At 43.6% G+C, this 27460-nt stretch overlaps 1 protein-coding gene across 1 annotated transcript in view; it reads right to left on the reverse strand.

Moving 5' to 3' along the window:
• Positions 1-2991: 2991 nt before the first annotated feature.
• The window catches only part of EXOSC10 (exosome component 10), a 55572-nt gene continuing 31103 nt past the window's right edge, over positions 2992-27460 (reverse strand). Inside the window, exons 21-25 of the mRNA XM_053691443.1 lie at positions 26321-26394; positions 5840-6005; positions 3867-3928; positions 3592-3668; positions 2992-3111 (exon numbers count right to left, since the gene is read on the reverse strand). Coding sequence (XP_053547418.1) covers positions 3081-3111; positions 3592-3668; positions 3867-3928; positions 5840-6005; positions 26321-26394 — 410 coding nt within the window. The 3' untranslated portion in view covers positions 2992-3080. The remainder of the gene's footprint in view (positions 3112-3591; positions 3669-3866; positions 3929-5839; positions 6006-26320; positions 26395-27460) is intronic.

Below are 27460 nucleotides of genomic sequence, written 5' to 3' on the forward strand. Positions count from 1 at the left end.
TAAAAGAAAAAATAACATATAAAGCAAAATTATCAATTTCCTTATATGACAGTTTCAGGAATGGGAAAAAATGCAAATAGCATAGCCCTCTGACATAGAAAAAGGCAAGATGCAAATAGCAATGGGGTGACAAAATAATGAAAAATTTGGCGCCAAGTATGACACACAGCGTAACTGATCCAGATACTCGCGTCACCAATGACGCAACCTTGTGTAAGGAACTCGGCATCAACTATTACGCCGGAAATGACGAACTTGCGTCAACGGACGTACTTTTGCGCCAAAAAATTCTCGCGCCAAGAATGACGCAATAAAGTCTAGCATTTGGCGCACCCGCTGGCCTAATCCTGCCTGCAATTTGCAAAGAAAAATGTAGTCAATTTAAAACCCCAGGTAAGAAAAATATTTCTTAATATGTTTATTTTCCCAAATATGAAACTGACAGTCTGCAAAAAGGAAATACATGAACCTGACTCATGGCAAATATAAGTACAATACATATATTTAGAACTTTATACTAATGCATAAAGTGCCAAACCATAGTTGAGGTGTCTTAAGTAATAAAAACATACTTACCAAAAGACACCCATCCACATATAGCAGATGGCCAAACCAGTACTGAAACAGTTATCAGTAGAGGTTATGGTATATGAGAGTATATCGTCGATATGAAAAGGGAGGTAGGAGATGAATCTCTATGACAGATAACAGAGAACCTATGAAATAGATCTCCCGTGAGGAAAACCATTGCATTCAATAGGTGATACTCACCACCTCCATAGGAGGCAAAGTTTGTAAAACTGAATTGTGGGTGTGGTGAGGGGTGTATTTATAGGCATTTTGAGGTTTGGGAAACTTTGTCCCTCCTGGTAGGATTGTATATCCCATACGTCACTAGCTCATGGACTCTTGCCAATTACATGAAAGAAAAAAAGTTTTTCCACACTTTGTGAAGGGTTTTATGACTTAAATCAATGTATTAATTACTTTATCAGATAGACAGCTTTAAGACAGCACTAAATCACCAGGCCATCACATTTAGAGTTTTGAAATTCTGATTAAACACACTTCAAAAAGAAGGTTCTTCTAAGATAAACCAGCCAAGGTGGGCACAAGGACATTTGTATCAGATCTGCATATCATGTCCTGTGAGGCCAAGCTGGAGAAATAATAATGACTGAAGCTTGTTTTTGTCTGATTTTGGCTATCACCCAGAAAAGAAGCACAAATGGAGGAAAGATTTAAATCAGCTTGAATGACCAGGGAGCCACTAATGTATCCATTAGATCTGCCTGAGGATCACAAGACCTGACACCATATCGGGGTAGCTTGTGATTCAAGCGAGAGGCCATGATATTGATCTCTGCCAAGCCCCAGTGTCCCGTTATTTGGTAAAACACCAACTGGTTTAGAGACAATTCCCCGGGTAAAGGTATTGGCAACTGAGAAAGTCTGCCTCCTGAGTTTCTAAAAATCTGTCCTCAAAGGAGGTAAATCGGATTCTAAAGTACCCCCTTCTCTGATGGGTATTTAGTAGGGTCACTTCTTAGGGATGTCCCTAAAGAATTGAGGATCACTTTCAGGCCCTTGCATGCATCTGCATTTAACTGCTGGAGGCATAACAGCCATAAACTGATTAATGGAAGAGTGGATATATCCTTTAAAAACGTAGTTACTTATAACCCCAGGTATAGCCGTGGTAGGCTGTAAACCCCTGAACATTTTGATTTAAAGGCTGCACTTATAGACCCTGTCTAGCGTTAGACAGACTCAGCACACAAGGTAAAAAGCTGAACAGGGGAACACACCAGAACATCCTTACATAGTAAATTAATCAGTGTAGTGCAGTGTAGTGGGGTCAGAGTCCTATCCGGAGACACACCAGTTTGCTCCATAATGAATTAGAGAGGACACAGTAAGGATAAATGCTGAATATCTGAGACATACAGGAGAACAGAAAAAGGCACATAAATAGTTAATACAAGATGGGTTAAACAAATATAGTAATGGCATTATGTACAACTGATATCCCATACAGTAATTGTATACTGTCATTTCAGAGCTATTTTAAGATTAATTTAATTAAGCCCCACAAAAAGATCTTGAGCAAATTTTTATTATTTTACCTGTTAAGCATGGATGTCTAACTGATCTACCTCCCTCAGAGCTTCTTCCTTGCTGTGAAGAGGGCTACCACAATGCCGAGCCGTTAAATTTAAACCCATAAATACAAAGTAACAGTAACTTAATTTTGTTAGGTATTTTTTATATTTTTAAAACATGCACAAAGTGCCTGAAACGTATATATAAAAGTTGTGTGCTGTGTGTGTCTATGTGCCCAGGCTATGTGAATCATGCGCACATGTTCACGCTAATAGACGTTGGGTTATGAAGGTGCAATTAATTAATCTGTCAGCATTTTTATCTACTGTGCTTACCTCAGTTGCAGGAGACTGTTTCCACTAAACGGGCCCATCTGAGGTAGTGCAAGCACAGTGCCCAGGATATGGTAATGATTAGCACACCGCAGACCAGGGGATTGGCGGGGAACCCCACATTTCACCTGGGTGGCTGGTGGCATCTCAACACTGGGAGAAGATTATCGCTGCCTAGCTGAAAACTCTGGTCTTCCTCTCTGTCCTTCCTAAGTACACTGAGCGGAAAGAAGTCTCAGATTGGTTAGAGAACCCCTCAACAATTTGTAAATTAGCACTTCAGATTTTACCTCACGCCTTCTTGGAGGCAAAATATTGATTGAGGGATTACGGTAAAGTGGGAGGATTAAAACTCTGGAATAGAGGGGGGTATTTGCCTCCTCGTAGTGGACTGGAGTGTAATCCCACATGATAGCTTGTGGACTCTCACCATCTCATGAAAGAAATGTAAGGGTGTTTATTAGTAACCACTAACAGCAAGTAAAATGTCAGAAGACCTTTGATCTAGACTTGTGTTTCACAATAGATCATAGTACCAAGGCAAGAGACAACAGACTTTTGTGAATTAAAAGTTTAATGAACATATTAAAAATACAAGTGTCCCGCACATCCCATGTTCTCATTTCCATCCTGGGAATAAAGTGTTTATCTCTTCGGCCAGCTGTGCTTAAAGCCCCTGAAAATGTAAAGAAATTTTGAAAATTTAAATTAGTCACAAGAAAAAAAAAAAAAATACAATGAAAATCAGAAACTGCAACAACATTATGGCTTTAGTCACATGGAAACGCTACAATGGAATTGTGAGCCCCGGATATTTCTGTATATTACACCCCCCCCCCAAAGGTTCTAATTGGTTGCACAGTGGAACCATATGGCCTTGTATCAATAAATATGCATCTTAGATTTCACTTACGGTAGGTACTATATATAAACTAATCCTCATTCAATTTCTCTTAAATCATCCTGAATTGTGCGCGTATAGTCCCTCCCAAAGTAGAAGAGCAGATCTGATATTTATCAAAAGAAATCTGTGCAGCTGCGGATATTTCTGCTCAGCTTGGCCAAGGTTACACAAGCTGATAAAACAACTTAGGGTTTTCTGCTTTTCATGGCTTCACAAGCTCATCTGGATACAGAATTTAGACGGCTCACTTACCGCTCAGATTTTCCAGCCAAGAAAGACATGCTTTTGTTTCCCATTAACTGGCGAGGTTTCCTGGATGAAGCGTTTTTCTGCAGTAAGAGGAATGGAATGTACTGGATGAGACAGTCACACTATACCAAGGGTTTAGCCCACCCAATGATAAACGTTATACCTTGCAAGCTTAACCCCTTGGCTGCCACAAACTGCTTTGCAATTAGCTGCAGCCCTCTTTGGAAGCCAAGAAGTTAAAGCAATTGAAGAAATCCCAGAGTGTGAGTGTAACATACCTTCCCCTGATGGGCTTGTATATTGGGGTCAAAGTCAGCCTGGCCCTTTACATTACTGCTGCCTGTGGGGACAAAACCATCTACTATAAAACAAATGCAACATCTACAAAAGCACTTTTTAACGTTATTCAAGAGACTTATTACACAAACATTAAAGAGACAGTCTTTCATGATTCAGATAGGGCATTTTATTTTAAATAACTTTCCAATTTATTTTTATCAAAATTTGCTTTGCTCTCTTGGTATTCTTAGTTGAAAGCTAAACCTAGGTAGGTCAATATGCTAATTTCTAAGCCCTTGAAGGCTGCCTCTTATCTCAGTACTGCTGGACAGTTCTTCACAGCTAGACAGTGCTAGATCATGTGTGACAGAGATAACATTGTGCTCACTCCCGTGGAATTATTTATGAGTCAGCACTAATTGACTAAAATGCAAATCTGTCACAAGAACTGAGATAAGGGGCAGTCTGCAGATGCTTAGATACACGTTTTACAGAGGTAAAACGTATTATTATAACTGTGTTGGTTATGCAAAACTGGAGAATGGTAAATAAAGGGATTAGGAATCTTGCGCACCTGACACAGCTAAAATGGTTGGCTTGCAACGCCACCATACATAAAGCAGAACACAAAGCTTATTTAAAAAAAAAAAAATGGGATGTGATACAGTCTAGAAGGGAGAAAATGGTCAGTCACCCAACAATAAGTCAGATAACACTATAACAGTTCAGCCCACCTACAATATGGTATTTCTCTCCCATACCCAACGGATATTGGGGTCACTTGTGTCATTCACTGCACAGTCAGATATATATCACTGCGCAATCAGATATACATCACTGCGCAATCAGATATACATCACTGCGCAATCAGATATACATCACTGCGCAATCAGATATACATCACTGCGCAATCAGATATACATCACTGGGCAATCAGATATACATCACTGGGCAATCAGATATACATCACTGGGCAATCAGATATACATCACTGGGCAATCAGATATACATATCACTGGGCAATCAGATATACATATCACTGGGCAATCAGATATACATATCACTGGGCAATCAGATATACATATCACTGGGCAATCAGATATACATATCACTGGGCAATCAGATATACATCACTGGGCAATCAGATATACATCACTGCGCAATCAGATATACATCACTGCGCAATCAGATATACATCACTGCGCAATCAGATATACATCACTGCGCAATCAGATATACATCACTGCGCAATCAGATATACATCACTGCGCAATCAGATATACATCACTGCGCAATCAGATATACATCACTGCGCAATCAGATATACATCACTGCGCAATCAGATATACATCACTGCGCAATCAGATATACATCACTGCGCAATCAGATATACATCACTGCGCAATCAGATATACATCACTGCGCAATCAGATATACATCACTGGGCAATCAGATATATATATCACTGGGCAATCAGATATATATATCACTGGGCAATCAGATATATATATCACTGGGCAATCAGATATATATATCACTGCGCAATCAGATATACATCACTGCGCAATCAGATATACATCACTGCGCAATCAGATATACATCACTGCGCAATCAGATATACATCACTGCGCAATCAGATATACATCACTGCGCAATCAGATATACATCACTGCGCAATCAGATATACATCACTGGGCAATCAGATATATATATCACTGGGCAATCAGATATATATATCACTGGGCAATCAGATATATATATCACTGTGCAATCAGATATATATATCACTGCGCAATCAGATATATATATCACTGCGCAATCAGATATATATATATCACTGCGCAATCAGATATATATCACTGCGCAAACAGAAGCATGTTACAGTAAAATGTCCCTTTAATTAACTAAGCTGCTGAGCTGTGACAAGGGATTACAATACGCAGATGAAGCAGATTATATTTAGCACACAGACCTGCAAACACCTTGAAATCTAATTTGCTGTAATCAACAGGAGTGAATGGAGCTTGTACAGTTGGTTCTTTTTCGTCCTCTGGATGTTTAAGACGTTTCTTCTCTGGTTTTGTAGTCTCTGCTCCTGGCTCACTGGCCACACGGTCTCTCTTTCTGTCACTCTCTTCCTGTTGGAGGATATAGAAAAAAATATTAATAAATACAAGTTTGTGTGGCCAATCTATGATGCTACCCAAGTACATTAAATGTAGATTAGGATGATGTAGTGTAAAGTTGTTGTTTTTTAAACAAAGCTAGGTTAATGACTGTGTAGCAGGTAGCAGGGCCCCTCTAGTGGCAGCTGAAATACCCATATTTTCAGAGTTAAATTGCAAGAAGAGAGAGCAAGATAAAGGTTTTTTTATTACATGAGTAGAATGTCCAGAGGTATATAGCTGCACCTTCACTAGTGAAGCATATTAATACCATAAGCTTAAAGGGCCATTATACACTCATTTTTTCTTTGCATAAATGTTTTGTAGATGATCTATTTATAAAACCCATAAAGTTTGTTTGTTTTTGAAATGTATAGTTTTGCTTATTTTTAAAGAACATTGCTGTGATTTTCTGACTCCTAACCAAGCCCCAAAGTTTTATTTGAATACCGTCAGCTACCTTCTCCAGCTTGCTCCTGTTTGTGTAAAGGCTCTTTTTATATGCAAAAGAAGGGGGAGGGGGGAGTGTCTTATTTCCCACTTGCAGTGGGCTTTCCAGCTACCTTTTCAACAGAGCCAAACTGAAAGCTTCTAAGTAAGTTTTTAAACCATTTTATACTGGATTTTTATTTCAGTATCTGTGCATCTTATTCTTTATAGTAGTGTCTATTACATGCAGTTATATGAAAATGAGTGTATACTGTCCCTTTAAGCTTCCGCATAAATCCTTTATACAAAATACATTGTCTGTGGATAGGGCGAGACTTGCCTGTGTGAGGCACCAGTGCATTACAAATATACAGGATACTTTCACATTTCCCAGTGACTGCCGCTGATGTGCAGGTTAAAAATGTGAGACAAACTAAAATATCACAGCCTAAATGTGCTGAGCTAAATATTAATTTTGTATTAATATATTATCTGCTTAAACCTTTAAACTGCTGGAGACTTTTGCTGCTTAAAAAAAAAAAAAAAAAAATACCAACAAAGTTTTTAATAAAAAAAAAAAAAAAAAAAAAAGAAAAACACAAAAAAAAAAAAACACACACCTGAAAAAAACAAATACGTTTTAAAACATTTGTCCGTTTACTGATAATACATGGTCTGCACACATAACAACCTAGTGACAAAAACTCCTCTCACAGCTCTGAATACACAATGGCTGGGCTACAACCTCTACAATTGGAAAAAAACATAATTTATGTAAGAACTTACCTGATAAATTCATTTCTTTCATATTAGCAAGAGTCCATGAGCTAGTGACGTATGGGATATACATTCCTACCAGGAGGGGCAAAGTTTCCCAAACCTTAAAATGCCTATAAATACACCCCTCACCACACCCACAATTCAGTTTAACGAATAGCCAAGAAGTGGGGTGATAAGAAAAAAGTGCGAAAGCATATAAAATAAGGAATTGGAATAATTGTGCTTTATACAAAAAAATCATAACCACCACAAAAAAAGGGCGGGCCTCATGGACTCTTGCTAATATGAAAGAAATGAATTTATCAGGTAAGTTCTTACATAAATTATGTTTTCTTTCATGTAATTAGCAAGAGTCCATGAGCTAGTGACGTATGGGATAATGACTACCCAAGATGTGGATCTTTCCACACAAGAGTCACTAGAGAGGGAGGGATAAAATAAAGACAGCCAATTCCTGCTGAAAATAATCCACACCCAGAATAAAATTTTAATGAAAAAACATAAGCAGAAGATTCAAACTGAAACCACTGCCTGAAGTACGTTTCTACCAAAAACTGCTTCAGAAGAAGAAAACACATCAAAATGGTAGAATTTAGTAAAAGTATGCAAAGAGGACCAAGTTGCTGTTTTGCAAATCTGATCAACCGAAGCTTCATTCTTAAACGCCCAGGAAGTAGAAACTGACCTAGTAGAATGAGCTGTAATCCTTTGAGGCGGAGTGTTACCCGACTCAACATAGGCATGATGAAATAAAGATTTCAACCAAGATGCCAAAGAAATGGCAGAAGCTTTCTGGTCTTTTCTAGAACCGGAAAAGACGACAAATAGACTAGAAGTCTTTCGGAAAGACTTAGTAGCTTCAACATAATAATACAAAGCTCTAACAGCATCCAAAAAATGCAATGATTTCTCCTTAGAATTCATAGGATTAGGACATAATGAAGGAACCACAATTTCTCTACTAATGTTGTTAGAATTCACAACCTTAGGTAAAAAATTCAAAAGAAGTTCGCAGCACCGCCTTATCCTGATGCAAAATCAGAAAAGGAGACTCACAAAAAAGAGTAGATAATTCAGAGATTCTTCTGGCAGAAGAGATGGCCAAAAGAAACAAAACTTTCCAAGAAAGTAATATAACGACCAAAGAATGCATGGGTTCAAAAGGAGAAGCTTGAAGAGCCCCCAGAACCAAATTCAAACTCCAAAGAGGAGAAATTGACTTAATGACAGGTTTTATACAAACCAAAGCTTGTACAAAACAATGAATATCAGGAAGATTAGCAATCCTTCTATGAAAAAGAACAGAAAGAGCAGAGATTTGTCTTTCAAGAAACTTGCGGACAAACCTTTATCTAAACCATCCTGAAGAAATATAAGTCTTCCAGACTCTATAATATATCTCTCTAGATACAGATTTACGAGCCTGTCACATAGTATCAATCACAGAGTCAGAGAAACCTCTTTGACCAAGAATCAAGCGTTCAAACTCCACACCTTAAAATTAAGGTTTTGAGATCCTGATGGAAAAAAGAATCTTGAGACAGAAAGACTGATCTTAACGGAAGAGTCCACAGCTGGCAAGAGGCCATCCGGACAAGATCCGCATACCAAAACCTGTGAGGCCATGCTGGAGCTACCAGCAGGACAAACGAGCATTCCTTTAGAATATTAAGAATACCCTTGGAAGAAGAACTAGAGGCGGAAAGATATAGGCAGGATGACACTTGTAAGGAAGAGATAATGCATCCACTGCCTCCGCCCGAGGATCCCTGGATCCGGACAGATACCAGGGAAGTTTCTTGTTTAGATGAGAAACCATCAGATCTATTTCTGAGAGTTCCCACATTTGAACAATCTGAGGAAATACCTCTGGGTGAAGACCATTCGCCCAGGTGCAACGTTTGGCGACTGAGATAATCCGCTTTCCAATTGTCCATACCTGGGATATGAACCGCAGAGATTAGACAGGAGCTGGATTCCGCCCAAACCAAAATTCGAGATACTTCTTTCATAGCCAGAGGACTGTGAGTCCCTCCTTGATGATTGATGTATGCCACAGTTGTGACATTGTCTTATCTGAAAACAAATGAACAACTCTCTCTTCAGAAGAGGCCAAGACTGAAGAGCTCTGAAATTGCACGGAGTTCCAAATATAGATCGGAAATCTCACCTCCTGAGATTCCCAAACCCCTTGTGCCGTCAGATACCCCCACACAGCTCCCCAACCTGTAAGACTTGCATCTGTTGAGATTATAGTCCAGGTCGGAAGAACAAAGAAGCCCCCTGAACTAAACGATGGTGATCTGCCCACCATGTCAGAGAGTGTCGTATAATCGGTTTAAAGATATTAATTGAGATATCTTTGAGTAATCCCTGCACCATTGGTTCAGCATACAGAGCTGAAGAGGTCGCATGTGAAAACGAGCAAAGGAGATCGCATTTGATGCGGCAGTCCTAAGACCTAAAATTTCCATGCATAAGGCTACCAAAGGGAATGATTGTGACTGAAGGTTTTGACAAGCTGATATCAATGTTAAACTTCTCTTGTCTGACAAGGACAGAGTCATAGACACTGAATCTATCTAGAAACCTAAAAAGGTTACACTTGTCTGAGGAATCAATGAACTGAATGGTAAATTGATCCTCCAACCATGAACTTGAAGAAACAACAAAAGTCGATTCGTATGAGATTCTTCGAAAATGAGAAGACTGAGCAAGTACCCAGATATTGTCCAATAAGGAAATACCAAAAAACCCTGTTCTCTGATTACAGAAAGAAGGGCACCGAGAACCTTTGAAAGAAATTCTTGGAACTGAGGCTAGGCCAAACGGTAGAGCCACAAAACTGGTAATGCTTGTCTAAAAAGAGAATCTCAGACACAAAAAGTGATCTGGATGAATCGGAATATGTAGATACACATCCTGTAAATCTATTGTAGACATATAATGCCCTTGCTAAACAAAAGGCAGGACAGTCCTACAGAAACCATCTTGAATGTTGGTATCCTTACATAACGATTCAATATTGATAGATCCGAAACTGGTCTGAAGGAATTGACCTTCTTTAGTACAATGAAGAGATAAAATAAAACCCCAGCCCCTGTTCCAGAACTGGAACTGGCATAATTACTCCAGCCAACTCTAAATCTGAAACATATTTCAGAAATGCTGAGCCTTTGCTGTGTTAACTGGGACACGGGAAAGAAAAAAAATCTCTTAGCAGGAGGCCTTAACTGAAGCCAATTCTATACCTTTCTGAAACAATGTTCTGAAACCAGAAATTGAGAACGGAATTGATCAAAATTTCTTTGAAGAAAACGTAATCTGCCTCATACCAGCTGAGCTGGAATAAGGTCCGCACCTTCATGGGTACTTAGGAGCTGGCTATAGGTTTTCTAAAAGGCTTGGATATATTCCAAACTGGAAATAGTTTCCAAACTGATACCGCTCCTGAGAATGAAGGATCAGGCTTTTGTTCCTTATTGTGAGGAAAGGAACGAAATGATCATAGACCTAAATTTACCTTAGATTTTTTATCCTTTGGTAAAAAAGTTCCCTTCCTTCCAGAAACTGAAAAGAAAGGGAAAGCAAAGTTGACTTAGAAGACATATCAGTATTCCAAGTTTAATCCATAAAGCTGTTCTAGCTAAAATAGCTAGAGACATATACCTGACATCAACTCTAATGATATCAAAAGATGGTATCACCAATAAAATTATTAGCATGTTATAGAATAATAATAATGCTATAAAATTATGATCTGTTACTTGTTGCGCTAAAGCTTCTAATCAAAAAGTTGAAGCTGCAGCAACATCCGCTAAAAATATAGCAAGTCTAAGAAGATTACCTGAACATAAGTAAGCTTTTCTTAGAAAGGATTCAATTTTTCCTATCTAAAGGATCCCTAAATGAATTACTATCTGCCGTAGGAATAGTAGCACATTTAGCAGGAGTAGAGACAGCCCCATAACCTTAGGGATTTTGTCCCAAAAAAACTCTAATCTGTCAGATGGCACAGGATATAATTTGCTTAAACGTTTAGAAGGAGTAAAAGAATTACCCAAATTATTCCATTCCCTGGAAATTACTTCAGAAATAGCATCAGGGAGATTAAACACTTCTGGAATAACTACAGGAGATTTAAAAACCTTATTTAAACGTTTAGATTTAGAATCAAGAGGACCAGAATCCTCTATTTCTAATGCAATTAATAATTCTTTAAATAAAGAACAAATACAAAGATTTATCAGCATCAACCTCTGAGACAGAAACCTCTGAACCAGAAGAACCATTATTAGTATCAGAATGATGATGTTCATTTAAAAATTCATCTGAAAAAAGAGAAGTTTTAAAAGACTTTTATGTAAACTAGAAGGAGAAATAACAGACATAGCCTTCTTAATGGATTTAAAAAATAAAATCTCTTATGTTTATCAGGAACACTCTGAAAATTAGATGTTGACGGAACAGCAACAGGTAATGTAACAGTACTAAAGGAAATTTTATCTGCATTAATAAGTTTGTCATGACATGCAATACAAACAACAGCTGGAGAAACAGATACCAAAAATTATAGCAGATACACTTAGCTTGGTAGCTCCAGCAGTAGACAGCGATTTTCCTGTAGTATCTTCTGACTCAGATGCAACGTGAGACATCTTGCAATATGTAAGAGAAAAAACAACATATAAAGCAAAATTGATCAAATTCCTTAAATGACAGTTTCAGGAATGGGAAAAAATGCCAAAGAACAAGCTTCTAGCAACCAGAAGCACTGAAAAAAATAAGACTTAAATAATGTGGAGACAAAAGCGACGCCCTTATTTTTTAGCGCCAAATAAGACGCCCACATTATTTGGCGCCTAAATGCTTTTGGCGCCAAAAATGACGCCACATCCGGAACGCCGACATTTTTGGCGCAAAATAACGTCAAAAAATGACGCAACTTCCGGCGACACGTATGACGCCAGAAACTGAAAAGAATTTTTGCGCCAAAAAAGTCTGCGCCAAGAATGACGCAATAAAATGAAGCATTTTCAGCCCCCGCGAGCCTAACAGCCCACAGGAAAAACAGAGTCAAATTTTTGAAGGTAAGAAAAAAATGATTAATTCAAATGCATTATCCCAAATATGAAACTGACTGTCTGAAAATAAGGAAAGTTGAACATTCTGAGTCAAGGCAAATAAATGTTTGAATACATATATTTAGAACTTTATAAACAAAGTGCCCAACCATAGCTTTAGAGTGTCACAGAAAATAAGATTTACTTACCCCAGGACACTCATCTACATGTTTGTAGAAAGCCAAACCAGTACTGAAACGAGAATCAGCAGAGGTAATGGTATATATAAGAGTATATCGTCGATCTGAAAAGGGAGGTAAGAGATGAATCTCTACGACCGATAACAGAGAACCTATGAAATAGACCCCGTAGAAGGAGATCACTGCATTCAAATAGGCAATACTCTCCTCACATCCCTCTGACATTCACTGCACGCTGAGAGGAAAACCGGGCTCCAACTTGCTGCGGAGCGCATATCAACGTAGAATCTAGCACAAACTTACTTCACCACCTCCATCGGAGGCAAAGTTTGTAAAACTGAATTGTGGGTGTGGTGAGGGGTGTATTTATAGGCATTTTAAGGTTTGGGAAACTTTGCCCCTCCTGGTAGGAATGTATATCCCATACGTCACTAGCTCATGGACTCTTGCTAATTACATGAAAGAAATGTGCTTCTCAGGAGACAAGACATAGCCAGTTCATTGTGTATGGGCATAAGACAAGCAGAAGACACTATGTGCGCAGGCGCAGTGCAGAGAGTTTATTTATTGCAAGTCTGGAATCTACTGCAGCCTGACATAGGGATAAGACAAGAAGACAATATGTGCGCAGGCACAGTGCAGAGATCTACTGCAGCCTGACAGGGATAAGACAAGAAGACAATATGTGTGCAGGCACAGTGCAGAGATCTACTGCAGCCTGACATAGGGATAAGACAAGAATACAATATGTGCGCAGGCACAGTGCAGAGATCTACTGCAGCCTGACATAGGGATAAGACAAGAAGACAATATGTGCGCAGGCACAGTGCAGAGATCTACTGCAGCCTGACATAGGGATAAGACAAGAAGACAATATGTGCGCAGGCATAGTGCAGAGACCTACTGCAGCCTGACATAGGGATAAGACAAGAAGACAATATGTGCGCAGGCACAGTGCAGAGACCTACTGCAGACTGACATAGGGATAAGACAAGAAGACAATATGTGCGCAGGCACAGTGCAGAGATCTACTGCAGCCTGACATAGGGATAAGACAAGAAGACAATATGTGCGCAGGCACAGTGCAGAGACCTACTGCAGCCTGACATAGGGATAAGACAAGCAGACAATATGTGCACAGGCATAGTGCAGAGACCTACTGCAGCCTGACATAGGGATAAGACAAGCAGAAGACAATATGTGCACAGGCATAGTGCAGAGACCTACTGCAGCCTGACATAGGGATAAGACAAGCAGAAGACAATATGTGCACAGGCACAGTGCAGAGACCTACTGCAGCCTGACATAGGGATAAGACAAGCAGACAATATGTGCACAGGCACAGTGCAGAGATCTACTGCAGCCTGACATAGGGATAAGACAAGCAGAAGACAATATGTGCGCAGGCACAGTACAGAGACCTACTGCAGCCTGACATAGGGATAAGACAAGCAGAAGACAATATGTGCGCAGGCGCAGTGCAGAGATCTACTGCAGCCTGACATAGGGATAAGACAAGCAGAAGACAATATGTGCGCAGGCACAGTGCAGAGATCTACTGCAGCCTGACATAGGGATAAGACAAGCAGAAGACAATATGTGCGCAGGCGCAGTGCAGAGATCTACTGCAGCCTGACATAGGGATAAGACAAGAAGACAATATGTGCGCAGGCACAGTGCAGAGACCTACTGCAGCCTGACATAGGGATAAGACAAGAAGACAATATGTGCGCAGGCACAGTGCAGAGACCTACTGCAGCCTGACATAGGGATAAGACAAGAAGACAATATGTGCGCAGGCACAGTGCAGAGACCTACTGCAGCCTGACATAGGGATAAGACAAGCAGAAGACAATATGTGCGCAGGCACAGTGCAGAGATCTACTGCAGCCTGACATAGGGATAAGACAAGAAGACAATATGTGCGCAGGCACAGTGCAGAGATCTACTGCAGCCTGACATAGGGATAAGACAAGAAGACAATATGTGCGCAGGCGCAGTGTGAGAGATCTACTGCAGCCTGACATAGGGATAAGACAAGAAGACAATATGTGCGCAGGCACAGTGCAGAGACCTACTGCAGCCTGACATAGGGATAAGACAAGCAGACAATATGTGCGCAGGCACAGTGCAGAGACCTACTGCAGCCTGACATAGGGATAAGACAAGCAGACAATATGTGCGCAGGCACAGTGCAGAGACCTACTGCAGCCTGACATAGGGATAAGACAAGCAGACAATATGTGCGCAGGCACAGTGCAGAGACCTACTGCAGCCTGACATAGGGATAAGACAAGAAGACAATATGTGCGCAGGCACAGTGCAGAGACCTACTGCAGCCTGACATAGGGATAAGACAAGAAGACAATATGTGCGCAGGCACAGTACAGAGATCTACTGCAGCCTGACATAGGGATAAGACAAGAAGACAATATGTGCGCAGGCACAGTGCAGAGACCTACTGCAGCCTGACATAGGGATAAGACAAGAAGACAATATGTGCGCAGGCACAGTGCAGAGACCTACTGCAGCCTGACATAGGGATAAGACAAGAAGACAATATGTGCGCAGGCACAGTGCAGAGACCTACTGCAGCCTGACATAGGGATAAGACAAGAAGACAATATGTGCGCAGGCACAGTACAGAGACCTACTGCAGCCTGACATAGGGATAAGACAAGCAGAAGACAATATGTGCGCAGGCACAGTGCAGAGATCTACTGCAGCCTGACATAGGGATAAGACAAGAATACAATATGTGCGCAGGCATAGTGCAGAGACCTACTGCAGCCTGACAGGGATAAGACAAGCAGACAATATGTGCGCAGGCACAGTGCAGAGACCTACTGCAGCCTGACATAGGGATAAGACAAGAAGACAATATGTGCACAGGCACAGTACAGAGATCTACTGCAGCCTGACATAGGGATAAGACAAGAAGACAATATGTGCGCAGGCACAGTGCAGAGACCTACTGCAGCCTGACATAGGGATAAGACAAGAAGACAATATGTGCGCAGGCGTAGTACAGAGACCTACTGCAGCCTGACATAGGGATAAGACAAGCAGAAGACAATATGTGCGCAGGCACAGTGCAGAGATCTACTGCAGCCTGACATAGGGATAAGACAAGAAGACAATATGTGCGCAGGCGCAGTGCAGAGACCTACTGCAGCCTGACATAGGGATAAGACAAGCAGAAGACAATATGTGCGCAGGCACAGTGCAGAGATCTACTGCAGCCTGACATAGGGATAAGACAAGCAGAAGACAATATGTGCGCAGGCACAGTGCAGAGATCTACTGCAGCCTGACATAGGGATAAGACAAGAAGACAATATGTGCGCAGGCACAGTGCAGAGACCTACTGCAGCCTGACATAGGGATAAGACAAGCAGACAATATGTGCGCAGGCACAGTGCAGAGACCTACTGCAGCCTGACATAGGGATAAGACAAGAAGACAATATGTGCGCAGGCACAGTGCAGAGACCTACTGCAGCCTGACATAGGGATAAGACAAGAAGACAATATGTGCGCAGGCACAGTGCAGAGACCTACTGCAGCCTGACATAGGGATAAGACAAGAAGACAATATGTGCGCAGGCACAGTGCAGAGACCTACTGCAGCCTGACATAGGGATAAGACAAGCAGACAATATGTGCGCAGGCACAGTGCAGAGACCTACTGCAGCCTGACATAGGGATAAGACAAGCAGAAGACAATATGTGCGCAGGCACAGTGCAGAGATCTACTGCAGCCTGACATAGGGATAAGACAAGAAGACAATATGTGCGCAGGCACAGTGCAGAGACCTACTGCAGCCTGACATAGGGATAAGACAAGAAGACAATATGTGCGCAGGCACAGTGCAGAGACCTACTGCAGCCTGACATAGGGATAAGACAAGCAGACAATATGTGCGCAGGCGCAGTGCAGAGATCTACTGCAGCCTGACATAGGGATAAGACAAGAAGACAATATGTGCGCAGGCACAGTGCAGAGACCTACTGCAGCCTGACATAGGGATAAGACAAGAAGACAATATGTGCGCAGGCGCAGTGCAGAGATCTACTGCAGCCTGACATAGGGATAAGACAAGAAGACAATATGTGCGCAGGCACAGTGCAGAGACCTACTGCAGCCTGACATAGGGATAAGACAAGAAGACAATATGTGCGCAGGCGCAGTGCAGAGATCTACTGCAGCCTGACATAGGGATAAGACAAGAAGACAATATGTGCGCAGGCACAGTACAGAGACCTACTGCAGCCTGACATAGGGATAAGACAAGCAGAAGACAATATGTGCGCAGGCACAGTGCAGAGATCTACTGCAGCCTGACATAGGGATAAGACAAGCAGACAATATGTGCACAGGCACAGTGTGAGAGACCTACTGCAGCCTGACATAGGGATAAGACAAGCAGACAATATGTGCACAGGCACAGTGCAGAGATCTACTGCAGCCTGACATAGGCATAAGACAAGCAGACAATATGTGCACAGGCACAGTGCAGAGACCTACTGCAGCCTGACATAGGGATAAGACAAGAATACAATATGTGCACAGGCACAGTGCAGAGATCTACTGCAGCCTGACATAGGGATAAGACAAGAATACAATATGTGCACAGGCACAGTGCAGAGACCTACTGCAGCCTGACATAGGGATAAGACAAGAAGACAATATGTGCGCAGGCACAGTGCAGAGACCTACTGCAGCCTGACATAGGGATAAGACAAGCAGACAATATGTGCGCAGGCACAGTGCAGAGACCTACTGCAGCCTGACATAGGGATAAGACAAGCAGACAATATGTGCGCAGGCACAGTGCAGAGATCTACTGCAGCCTGACATAGGGATAAGACAAGAAGACAATATGTGCGCAGGCACAGTGCAGAGATCTACTGCAGCCTGACATAGGGATAAGACAAGAAGACAATATGTGCGCAGGCACAGTGCAGAGATCTACTGCAGCCTGACATAGGGATAAGACAAGAAGACAATATGTGTGCAGGCACAGTGCAGAGACCTACTGCAGCCTGACATAGGGATAAGACAAGAAGACAATATGTGCGCAGGCACAGTGCAGAGATCTACTGCAGCCTGACATAGGGATAAGACAAGAAGACAATATGTGCGCAGGCACAGTGCAGAGACCTACTGCAGCCTGACATAGGGATAAGACAAGAAGACAATATGTGCGCAGGCACAGTGCAGAGACCTACTGCAGCCTGACAGGGATAAGACAAGCAGACAATATGTGCACAGGCACAGTGCAGAGACCTACTGCAGCCTGACATAGGGATAAGACAAGAAGACAATATGTGCGCAGGCGCAGTGTGAGAGATCTACTGCAGCCTGACATAGGGATAAGACAAGAATACAATATGTGCGCAGGCACAGTGCAGAGATCTACTGCAGCCTGACATAGGGATAAGACAAGAATACAATATGTGCGCAGGCACAGTGCAGAGACCTACTGCAGCCTGACATAGGGATAAGACAAGCAGAAGACAATATGTGCGCAGGCACAGTGCAGAGATCTACTGCAGCCTGACATAGGGATAAGACAAGAAGACAATATGTGCGCAGGCACAGTGCAGAGACCTACTGCAGCCTGACATAGGGATAAGACAAGCAGAAGACAATATGTGCGCAGGCGCAGTGTGAGAGATCTACTGCAGCCTGACATAGGGATAAGACAAGCAGAAGACAATATGTGCGCAGGCGCAGTGCAGAGATCTACTGCAGCCTGACATAGGGATAAGACAAGAATACAATATGTGCGCAGGCACAGTGCAGAGACCTACTGCAGCCTGACATAGGGATAAGACAAGAAGACAATATGTGCGCAGGCACAGTACAGAGACCTACTGCAGCCTGACATAGGGATAAGACAAGCAGACAATATGTGCGCAGGCACAGTGCAGAGATCTACTGCAGCCTGACATAGGGATAAGACAAGAATACAATATGTGCACAGGCACAGTGCAGAGATCTACTGCAGCCTGACATAGGGATAAGACAAGCAGACAATATGTGCGCAGGCACAGTGCAGAGACCTACTGCAGCCTGACATAGGGATAAGACAAGAAGACAATATGTGCGCAGGCACAGTGTGAGAGACCTACTGCAGCCTGACATAGGGATAAGACAAGCAGAAGACAATATGTGCGCAGGCACAGTGCAGAGATCTACTGCAGCCTGACATAGGGATAAGACAAGAATACAATATGTGCGCAGGCGCAGTGCAGAGATCTACTGCAGCCTGACATAGGGATAAGACAAGAATACAATATGTGCGCAGGCGCAGTGCAGAGATCTACTGCAGCCTGACATAGGGATAAGACAAGAAGACAATATGTGCGCAGGCACAGTGCAGAGACCTACTGCAGCCTGACATAGGGATAAGACAAGAAGACAATATGTGCGCAGGCACAGTGTGAGAGATCTACTGCAGCCTGACATAGGGATAAGACAAGAAGACAATATGTGCGCAGGCGCAGTGTGAGAGATCTACTGCAGCCTGACATAGGGATAAGACAAGAAGACAATATGTGCACAGGCACAGTGCAGAGATCTACTGCAGCCTGACATAGGGATAAGACAAGAAGACAATATGTGCGCAGGCACAGTGCAGAGATCTACTGCAGCCTGACATAGGGATAAGACAAGAAGACAATATGTGCGCAGGCACAGTGCAGAGATCTACTGCAGCCTGACATAGGGATAAGACAAGAAGACAATATGTGTGCAGGCACAGTGCAGAGACCTACTGCAGCCTGACATAGGGATAAGACAAGAAGACAATATGTGCGCAGGCACAGTGCAGAGACCTACTGCAGCCTGACATAGGGATAAGACAAGCAGACAATATGTGTGCAGGCACAGTGCAGAGATCTACTGCAGCCTGACATAGGGATAAGACAAGAAGACAATATGTGCGCAGGCACAGTGCAGAGACCTACTGCAGCCTGACATAGGGATAAGACAAGAAGACAATATGTGCGCAGGCACAGTGCAGAGATCTACTGCAGCCTGACATAGGGATAAGACAAGAAGACAATATGTGCGCAGGCACAGTGCAGAGACCTACTGCAGCCTGACATAGGGATAAGACAAGAAGACAATATGTGCGCAGGCACAGTGTGAGAGATCTACTGCAGCCTGACATAGGGATAAGACAAGAAGACAATATGTGCGCAGGCGCAGTGTGAGAGATCTACTGCAGCCTGACATAGGGATAAGACAAGCAGAAGACAATATGTGCGCAGGCACAGTGCAGAGACCTACTGCAGCCTGACATAGGGATAAGACAAGAAGACAATATGTGCGCAGGCACAGTGCAGAGACCTACTGCAGCCTGACATAGGGATAAGACAAGAAGACAATATGTGCGCAGGCACAGTGCAGAGACCTACTGCAGCCTGACATAGGGATAAGACAAGAAGACAATATGTGCGCAGGCACAGTGCAGAGACCTACTGCAGCCTGACATAGGGATAAGACAAGCAGAAGACAATATGTGCGCAGGCACAGTACAGAGACCTACTGCAGACTGACATAGGGATAAGACAAGCAGAAGACAATATGTGTGCAGGCACAGTGCAGAGACCTACTGCAGCCTGACATAGGGATAAGACAAGCAGACAATATGTGCACAGGCACAGTGCAGAGACCTACTGCAGCCTGACATAGGGATAAGACAAGCAGACAATATGTGCGCAGGCACAGTGCAGAGATCTACTGCAGCCTGACATAGGGATAAGACAAGAATACAATATGTGCACAGGCACAGTGCAGAGATCTACTGCAGCCTGACATAGGGATAAGACAAGCAGACAATATGTGCGCAGGCACAGTGCAGAGACCTACTGCAGCCTGACATAGGGATAAGACACGAAGACAATATGTGCGCAGGCACAGTGCAGAGACCTACTGCAGCCTGACATAGGGATAAGACAAGCAGAAGACAATATGTGCGCAGGCACAGTACAGAGACCTACTGCAGCCTGACATAGGGATAAGACAAGCAGAATACAATATGTGCGCAGGCACAGTGCAGAGATCTACTGCAGCCTGACATAGGGATAAGACAAGCAGAAGACAATATGTGCGCAGGCACAGTGCAGAGACCTACTGCAGCCTGACATAGGGATAAGACAAGCAGAAGACAATATGTGCGCAGGCACAGTGCAGAGATCTACTGCAGCCTGACATAGGGATAAGACAAGCAGAAGACAATATGTGCGCAGGCACAGTGCAGAGACCTACTGCAGCCTGACATAGGGATAAGACAAGCAGAAGACAATATGTGCGCAGGCACAGTGCAGAGACCTACTGCAGCCTGACATAGGGATAAGACAAGAATACAATATGTGCGCAGGCACAGTGCAGAGACCTACTGCAGCCTGACATAGGGATAAGACAAGAATACAATATGTGCGCAGGCACAGTGCAGAGACCTACTGCAGCCTGACATAGGGATAAGACAAGAAGACAATATGTGCGCAGGCACAGTGCAGAGACCTACTGCAGCCTGACATAGGGATAAGACAAGAAGACAATATGTGCGCAGGCACAGTGCAGAGACCTACTGCAGCCTGACATAGGGATAAGACAAGAAGACAATATGTGCGCAGGCACAGTGCAGAGACCTACTGCAGCCTGACATAGGGATAAGACAAGAAGACAATATGTGCGCAGGCACAGTGCAGAGACCTACTGCAGCCTGACATAGGGATAAGACAAGAAGACAATATGTGCGCAGGCACAGTACAGAGACCTACTGCAGCCTGACATAGGGATAAGACAAGAAGACAATATGTGCGCAGGCACAGTACAGAGACCTACTGCAGCCTGACATAGGGATAAGACAAGAAGACAATATGTGCGCAGGCACAGTGCAGAGACCTACTGCAGCCTGACATAGGGATAAGACAAGCAGAAGACAATATATGCGCAGGCACAGTGCAGAGACCTACTGCAGCCTGACATAGGGATAAGACAAGCAGAAGACAATATGTGCGCAGGCGCAGTGCAGAGATCTACTGCAGCCTGACATAGGGATAAGACAAGAAGACAATATGTGCGCAGGCACAGTGCAGAGACTTACTGCAGCCTGACATAGGGATAAGACACGAAGACAATATGTGCGCAGGCGCAGTGTGAGAGATCTACTGCAGCCTGACATAGGGATAAGACAAGAAGACAATATGTGCACAGGCACAGTGCAGAGATCTACTGCAGCCTGACATAGGGATAAGACAAGAAGACAATATGTGCGCAGGCGCAGTGTGAGAGATCTACTGCAGCCTGACATAGGGATAAGACAAGAAGACAATATGTGCGCAGGCGCAGTGTGAGAGATCTACTGCAGCCTGACATAGGGATAAGACAAGAAGACAATATGTGCACAGGCACAGTGCAGAGATCTACTGCAGCCTGACATAGGGATAAGACAAGAAGACAATATGTGCGCAGGCACAGTGCAGAGATCTACTGCAGCCTGACATAGGGATAAGACAAGAAGACAATATGTGCGCAGGCACAGTGCAGAGATCTACTGCAGCCTGACATAGGGATAAGACAAGAAGACAATATGTGTGCAGGCACAGTGCAGAGACCTACTGCAGCCTGACATAGGGATAAGACAAGAAGACAATATGTGCGCAGGCACAGTGCAGAGACCTACTGCAGCCTGACATAGGGATAAGACAAGCAGACAATATGTGTGCAGGCACAGTGCAGAGATCTACTGCAGCCTGACATAGGGATAAGACAAGAAGACAATATGTGCGCAGGCACAGTGCAGAGACCTACTGCAGCCTGACATAGGGATAAGACAAGAAGACAATATGTGCGCAGGCACAGTGCAGAGATCTACTGCAGCCTGACATAGGGATAAGACAAGAAGACAATATGTGCGCAGGCACAGTGTGAGAGATCTACTGCAGCCTGACATAGGGATAAGACAAGAAGACAATATGTGCGCAGGCGCAGTGTGAGAGATCTACTGCAGCCTGACATAGGGATAAGACAAGCAGAAGACAATATGTGCGCAGGCACAGTACAGAGACCTACTGCAGACTGACATAGGGATAAGACAAGCAGAAGACAATATGTGTGCAGGCACAGTGCAGAGACCTACTGCAGCCTGACATAGGGATAAGACAAGCAGACAATATGTGCACAGGCACAGTGCAGAGACCTACTGCAGCCTGACATAGGGATAAGACAAGCAGACAATATGTGCGCAGGCACAGTGCAGAGATCTACTGCAGCCTGACATAGGGATAAGACAAGAATACAATATGTGCACAGGCACAGTGCAGAGATCTACTGCAGCCTGACATAGGGATAAGACAAGCAGACAATATGTGCGCAGGCACAGTGCAGAGACCTACTGCAGCCTGACATAGGGATAAGACACGAAGACAATATGTGCGCAGGCACAGTGCAGAGACCTACTGCAGCCTGACATAGGGATAAGACAAGCAGAAGACAATATGTGCGCAGGCACAGTACAGAGACCTACTGCAGCCTGACATAGGGATAAGACAAGCAGAATACAATATGTGCGCAGGCACAGTGCAGAGATCTACTGCAGCCTGACATTAGGGATAAGACAAGCAGAGACAATATGTGCGCAGGCACAGTGCAGAGACCTACTGCAGCCTGACATAGGGATAAGACAAGCAGAAGACAATATGTGCGCAGGCACAGTGCAGAGATCTACTGCAGCCTGACATAGGGATAAGACAAGCAGAAGACAATATGTGCGCAGGCACAGTGCAGAGACCTACTGCAGCCTGACATAGGGATAAGACAAGCAGAAGACAATATGTGCGCAGGCACAGTGCAGAGACCTACTGCAGCCTGACATAGGGATAAGACAAGAAGACAATATGTGCGCAGGCACAGTGCAGTGATCTACTGCAGCCTGACATAGGGATAAGACAAGAATACAATATGTGCGCAGGCACAGTGCAGAGACCTACTGCAGCCTGACATAGGGATAAGACAAGAAGACAATATGTGCGCAGGCACAGTGCAGAGACCTACTGCAGCCTGACATAGGGATAAGACAAGAAGACAATATGTGCGCAGGCGCAGTGTGAGAGATCTACTGCAGCCTGACATAGGGATAAGACAAGCAGAAGACAATATGTGCGCAGGCACAGTGCAGAGACCTACTGCAGCCTGACATAGGGATAAGACAAGAAGACAATATGTGCGCAGGCACAGTGCAGAGACCTACTGCAGCCTGACATAGGGATAAGACAAGCAGAAGACAATATGTGCGCAGGCACAGTGCAGAGACCTACTGCAGCCTGACATAGGGATAAGACAAGCAGAAGACAATATGTGCGCAGGCACAGTGCAGAGACCTACTGCAGCCTGACATAGGGATAAGACAAGAAGACAATATGTGTGCAGGCACAGTGCAGAGACCTACTGCAGCCTGACATAGGGATAAGACAAGCAGAAGACAATATGTGCGCAGGCGCAGTGTGAGAGATCTACTGCAGCCTGACATAGGGATAAGACAAGCAGAAGACAATATGTGCGCAGGCGCAGTGCAGATATCTACTGCAGCCTGACATAGGGATAAGACAAGAATACAATATGTGCGCAGGCACAGTGCAGAGACCTACTGCAGCCTGACATAGGGATAAGACAAGAAGACAATATGTGCGCAGGCACAGTACAGAGACCTACTGCAGCCTGACATAGGGATAAGACAAGCAGACAATATGTGCGCAGGCACAGTGCAGAGATCTACTGCAGCCTGACATAGGGATAAGACAAGAAGACAATATGTGCGCAGGCACAGTGCAGAGACCTACTGCAGCCTGACATAGGGATAAGACAAGAAGACAATATGTGCGCAGGCACAGTGTGAGAGACCTACTGCAGCCTGACATAGGGATAAGACAAGCAGAAGACAATATGTGCGCAGGCACAGTGCAGAGATCTACTGCAGCCTGACATAGGGATAAGACAAGCAGAAGACAATATGTGCGCAGGCACAGTGCAGAGACCTACTGCAGCCTGACATAGGGATAAGACAAGAATACAATATGTGCGCAGGCGCAGTGCAGAGATCTACTGCAGCCTGACATAGGGATAAGACAAGCAGAAGACAATATGTGCGCAGGCACAGTGCAGAGATCTACTGCAGCCTGACATAGGGATAAGACAAGCAGACAATATGTGCGCAGGCACAGTGCAGAGATCTACTGCAGCCTGACATAGGGATAAGACAAGCAGACAATATGTGCGCAGGCACAGTGCAGAGATCTACTGCAGCCTGACATAGGGATAAGACAAGAATACAATATGTGCACAGGCACAGTGCAGAGATCTACTGCAGCCTGACATAGGGATAAGACAAGCAGACAATATGTGCGCAGGCACAGTGCAGAGACCTACTGCAGCCTGACATAGGGATAAGACACGAAGACAATATGTGCGCAGGCACAGTGCAGAGACCTACTGCAGCCTGACATAGGGATAAGACAAGCAGAAGACAATATGTGCGCAGGCACAGTACAGAGACCTACTGCAGCCTGACATAGGGATAAGACAAGCAGAATACAATATGTGCGCAGGCACAGTGCAGAGATCTACTGCAGCCTGACATAGGGATAAGACAAGCAGAAGACAATATGTGCGCAGGCACAGTGCAGAGACCTACTGCAGCCTGACATAGGGATAAGACAAGCAGAAGACAATATGTGCGCAGGCACAGTGCAGAGATCTACTGCAGCCTGACATAGGGATAAGACAAGCAGAAGACAATATGTGCGCAGGCACAGTGCAGAGACCTACTGCAGCCTGACATAGGGATAAGACAAGCAGAAGACAATATGTGCGCAGGCACAGTGCAGAGACCTACTGCAGCCTGACATAGGGATAAGACAAGAATACAATATGTGCGCAGGCACAGTGCAGAGACCTACTGCAGCCTGACATAGGGATAAGACAAGAAGACAATATGTGCGCAGGCGCAGTGTGAGAGACCTACTGCAGCCTGACATAGGGATAAGACAAGAAGACAATATGTGCGCAGGCACAGTGCAGAGACCTACTGCAGCCTGACATAGGGATAAGACAAGAAGACAATATGTGCGCAGGCACAGTGCAGAGACCTACTGCAGCCTGACATAGGGATAAGACAAGAAGACAATATGTGCGCAGGCACAGTGCAGAGACCTACTGCAGCCTGACATAGGGATAAGACAAGAAGACAATATGTGCGCAGGCACAGTGGAGAGACCTACTGCAGCCTGACATAGGGATAAGACAAGAAGACAATATGTGCGCAGGCACAGTGCAGAGACCTACTGCAGCCTGACATAGGGATAAGACAAGAAGACAATATGTGCGCAGGCACAGTGCAGAGACCTACTGCAGCCTGACATAGGGATAAGACAAGAAGACAATATGTGCGCAGGCACAGTGCAGAGACCTACTGCAGCCTGACATAGGGATAAGACAAGAAGACAATATGTGCGCAGGCACAGTGCAGAGACCTACTGCAGCCTGACATAGGGATAAGACAAGCAGACAATATGTGCGCAGGCACAGTACAGAGACCTACTGCAGCCTGACATAGGGATAAGACAAGAAGACAATAAGTGTATAACAAATAATCAATTGAAGCTGTTAATTTTGATACAAACAGCCTATGGGCTAGAACCCTTTCTATTGGTGCACAGTAAAACACCCACACGCATGAATACACAATGAGCAGTTCAGCTCAGGAAAACAAGAACTGTGAAATGCTCTAATGTCCTTCACTCACCTTCACTTGTTCACGCACAGATTTCAGACCTTCCGCTGCAGTTTTTAAGACCTGTTTAGCTTTTTCCCGGGCAGCTGGAAAAAATAAATCATGTGAAAAAAATCCTTATTACAAGAACATGACAGTAACTGCTCCATCATCAGTAGGGCCCAGTTTATCTTAAATCACTAAAATATGCCCTTTCCTATTGCAGCTGCACATTCCTGCTCAGGGCACGGGCCACTAATCACAAGCTGCTGATATAGACCTAGGCTCAGGGTACAATGTGATATTGTTATGTTATTTCAAGGGATATGAAACTCATGATTCAGATACAGCAATTTTAAATAAGTTTTTTTACTTCCATTATCTAATTTGCTTAGTTCTTCCATATCCTTTGTTGAAAAGCATATCTAGGTATGCTCAGGAGTTGGAAGCTGTTGATTTGTTGGTTGCACATATATACCTCTTATAATTGGCTTACCAATGTGTTCAGCTAGCTCCCAGTACTGCATTACTGTTCATTAAATACTGGAAATCAAGAGAATTAAGGAAAACTGATAAAAGAAGTAAATTGGAAATTTGTTTTAGATTGTACACTCTCTATCCGAATCCTGAAAGAGATATTTTTATTTTTGGTTTTATGTCGGCTTATGTGTCTCTGAGATCATCTTTAAAATGTAAAGCTGTATATGGTGGTTATAGATCAAACTGTAGCCTATAGAAGTGAATTTAGAGCTGGGGGAGAGAAACATAAAATACAAATCTCTCTGGTCTATGTTCATCCCACTAGGGCTGCAGATTGCACCACAGTGCCAGGGGCCACATGACTAATTGCTCATAAGCTGTGGCCGAAGATCAATATATTTTCTTTATTTTACATTAAAGGGCCATAATACCCAAATGTTTAAACACTTGAAAGTGATGCAGTATAGCTGTAAAAAGCTGACTAGAAAATATCTCCTGAACATCTCTAAGTAAAAGCGAAAGATATTTTACCTCAAAAGTTCCTCAGTAGCCACCTCCCATTGTAAAGGATTTCTAAGCAGCATTTTAGTGTCTGTCCTAAGACAGCTTAGGGGATGAGCCTCGTGAACTCTCATATTATTTCACCAATCAGGTAAAGGAAGCTTACTATGAAATCTCATGAGAGTTAAGTCA

Source organism: Bombina bombina, chromosome 8, assembly GCF_027579735.1.
Source record: "Bombina bombina isolate aBomBom1 chromosome 8, aBomBom1.pri, whole genome shotgun sequence".
Lineage (NCBI taxonomy): Eukaryota > Metazoa > Chordata > Amphibia > Anura > Bombinatoridae > Bombina > Bombina bombina.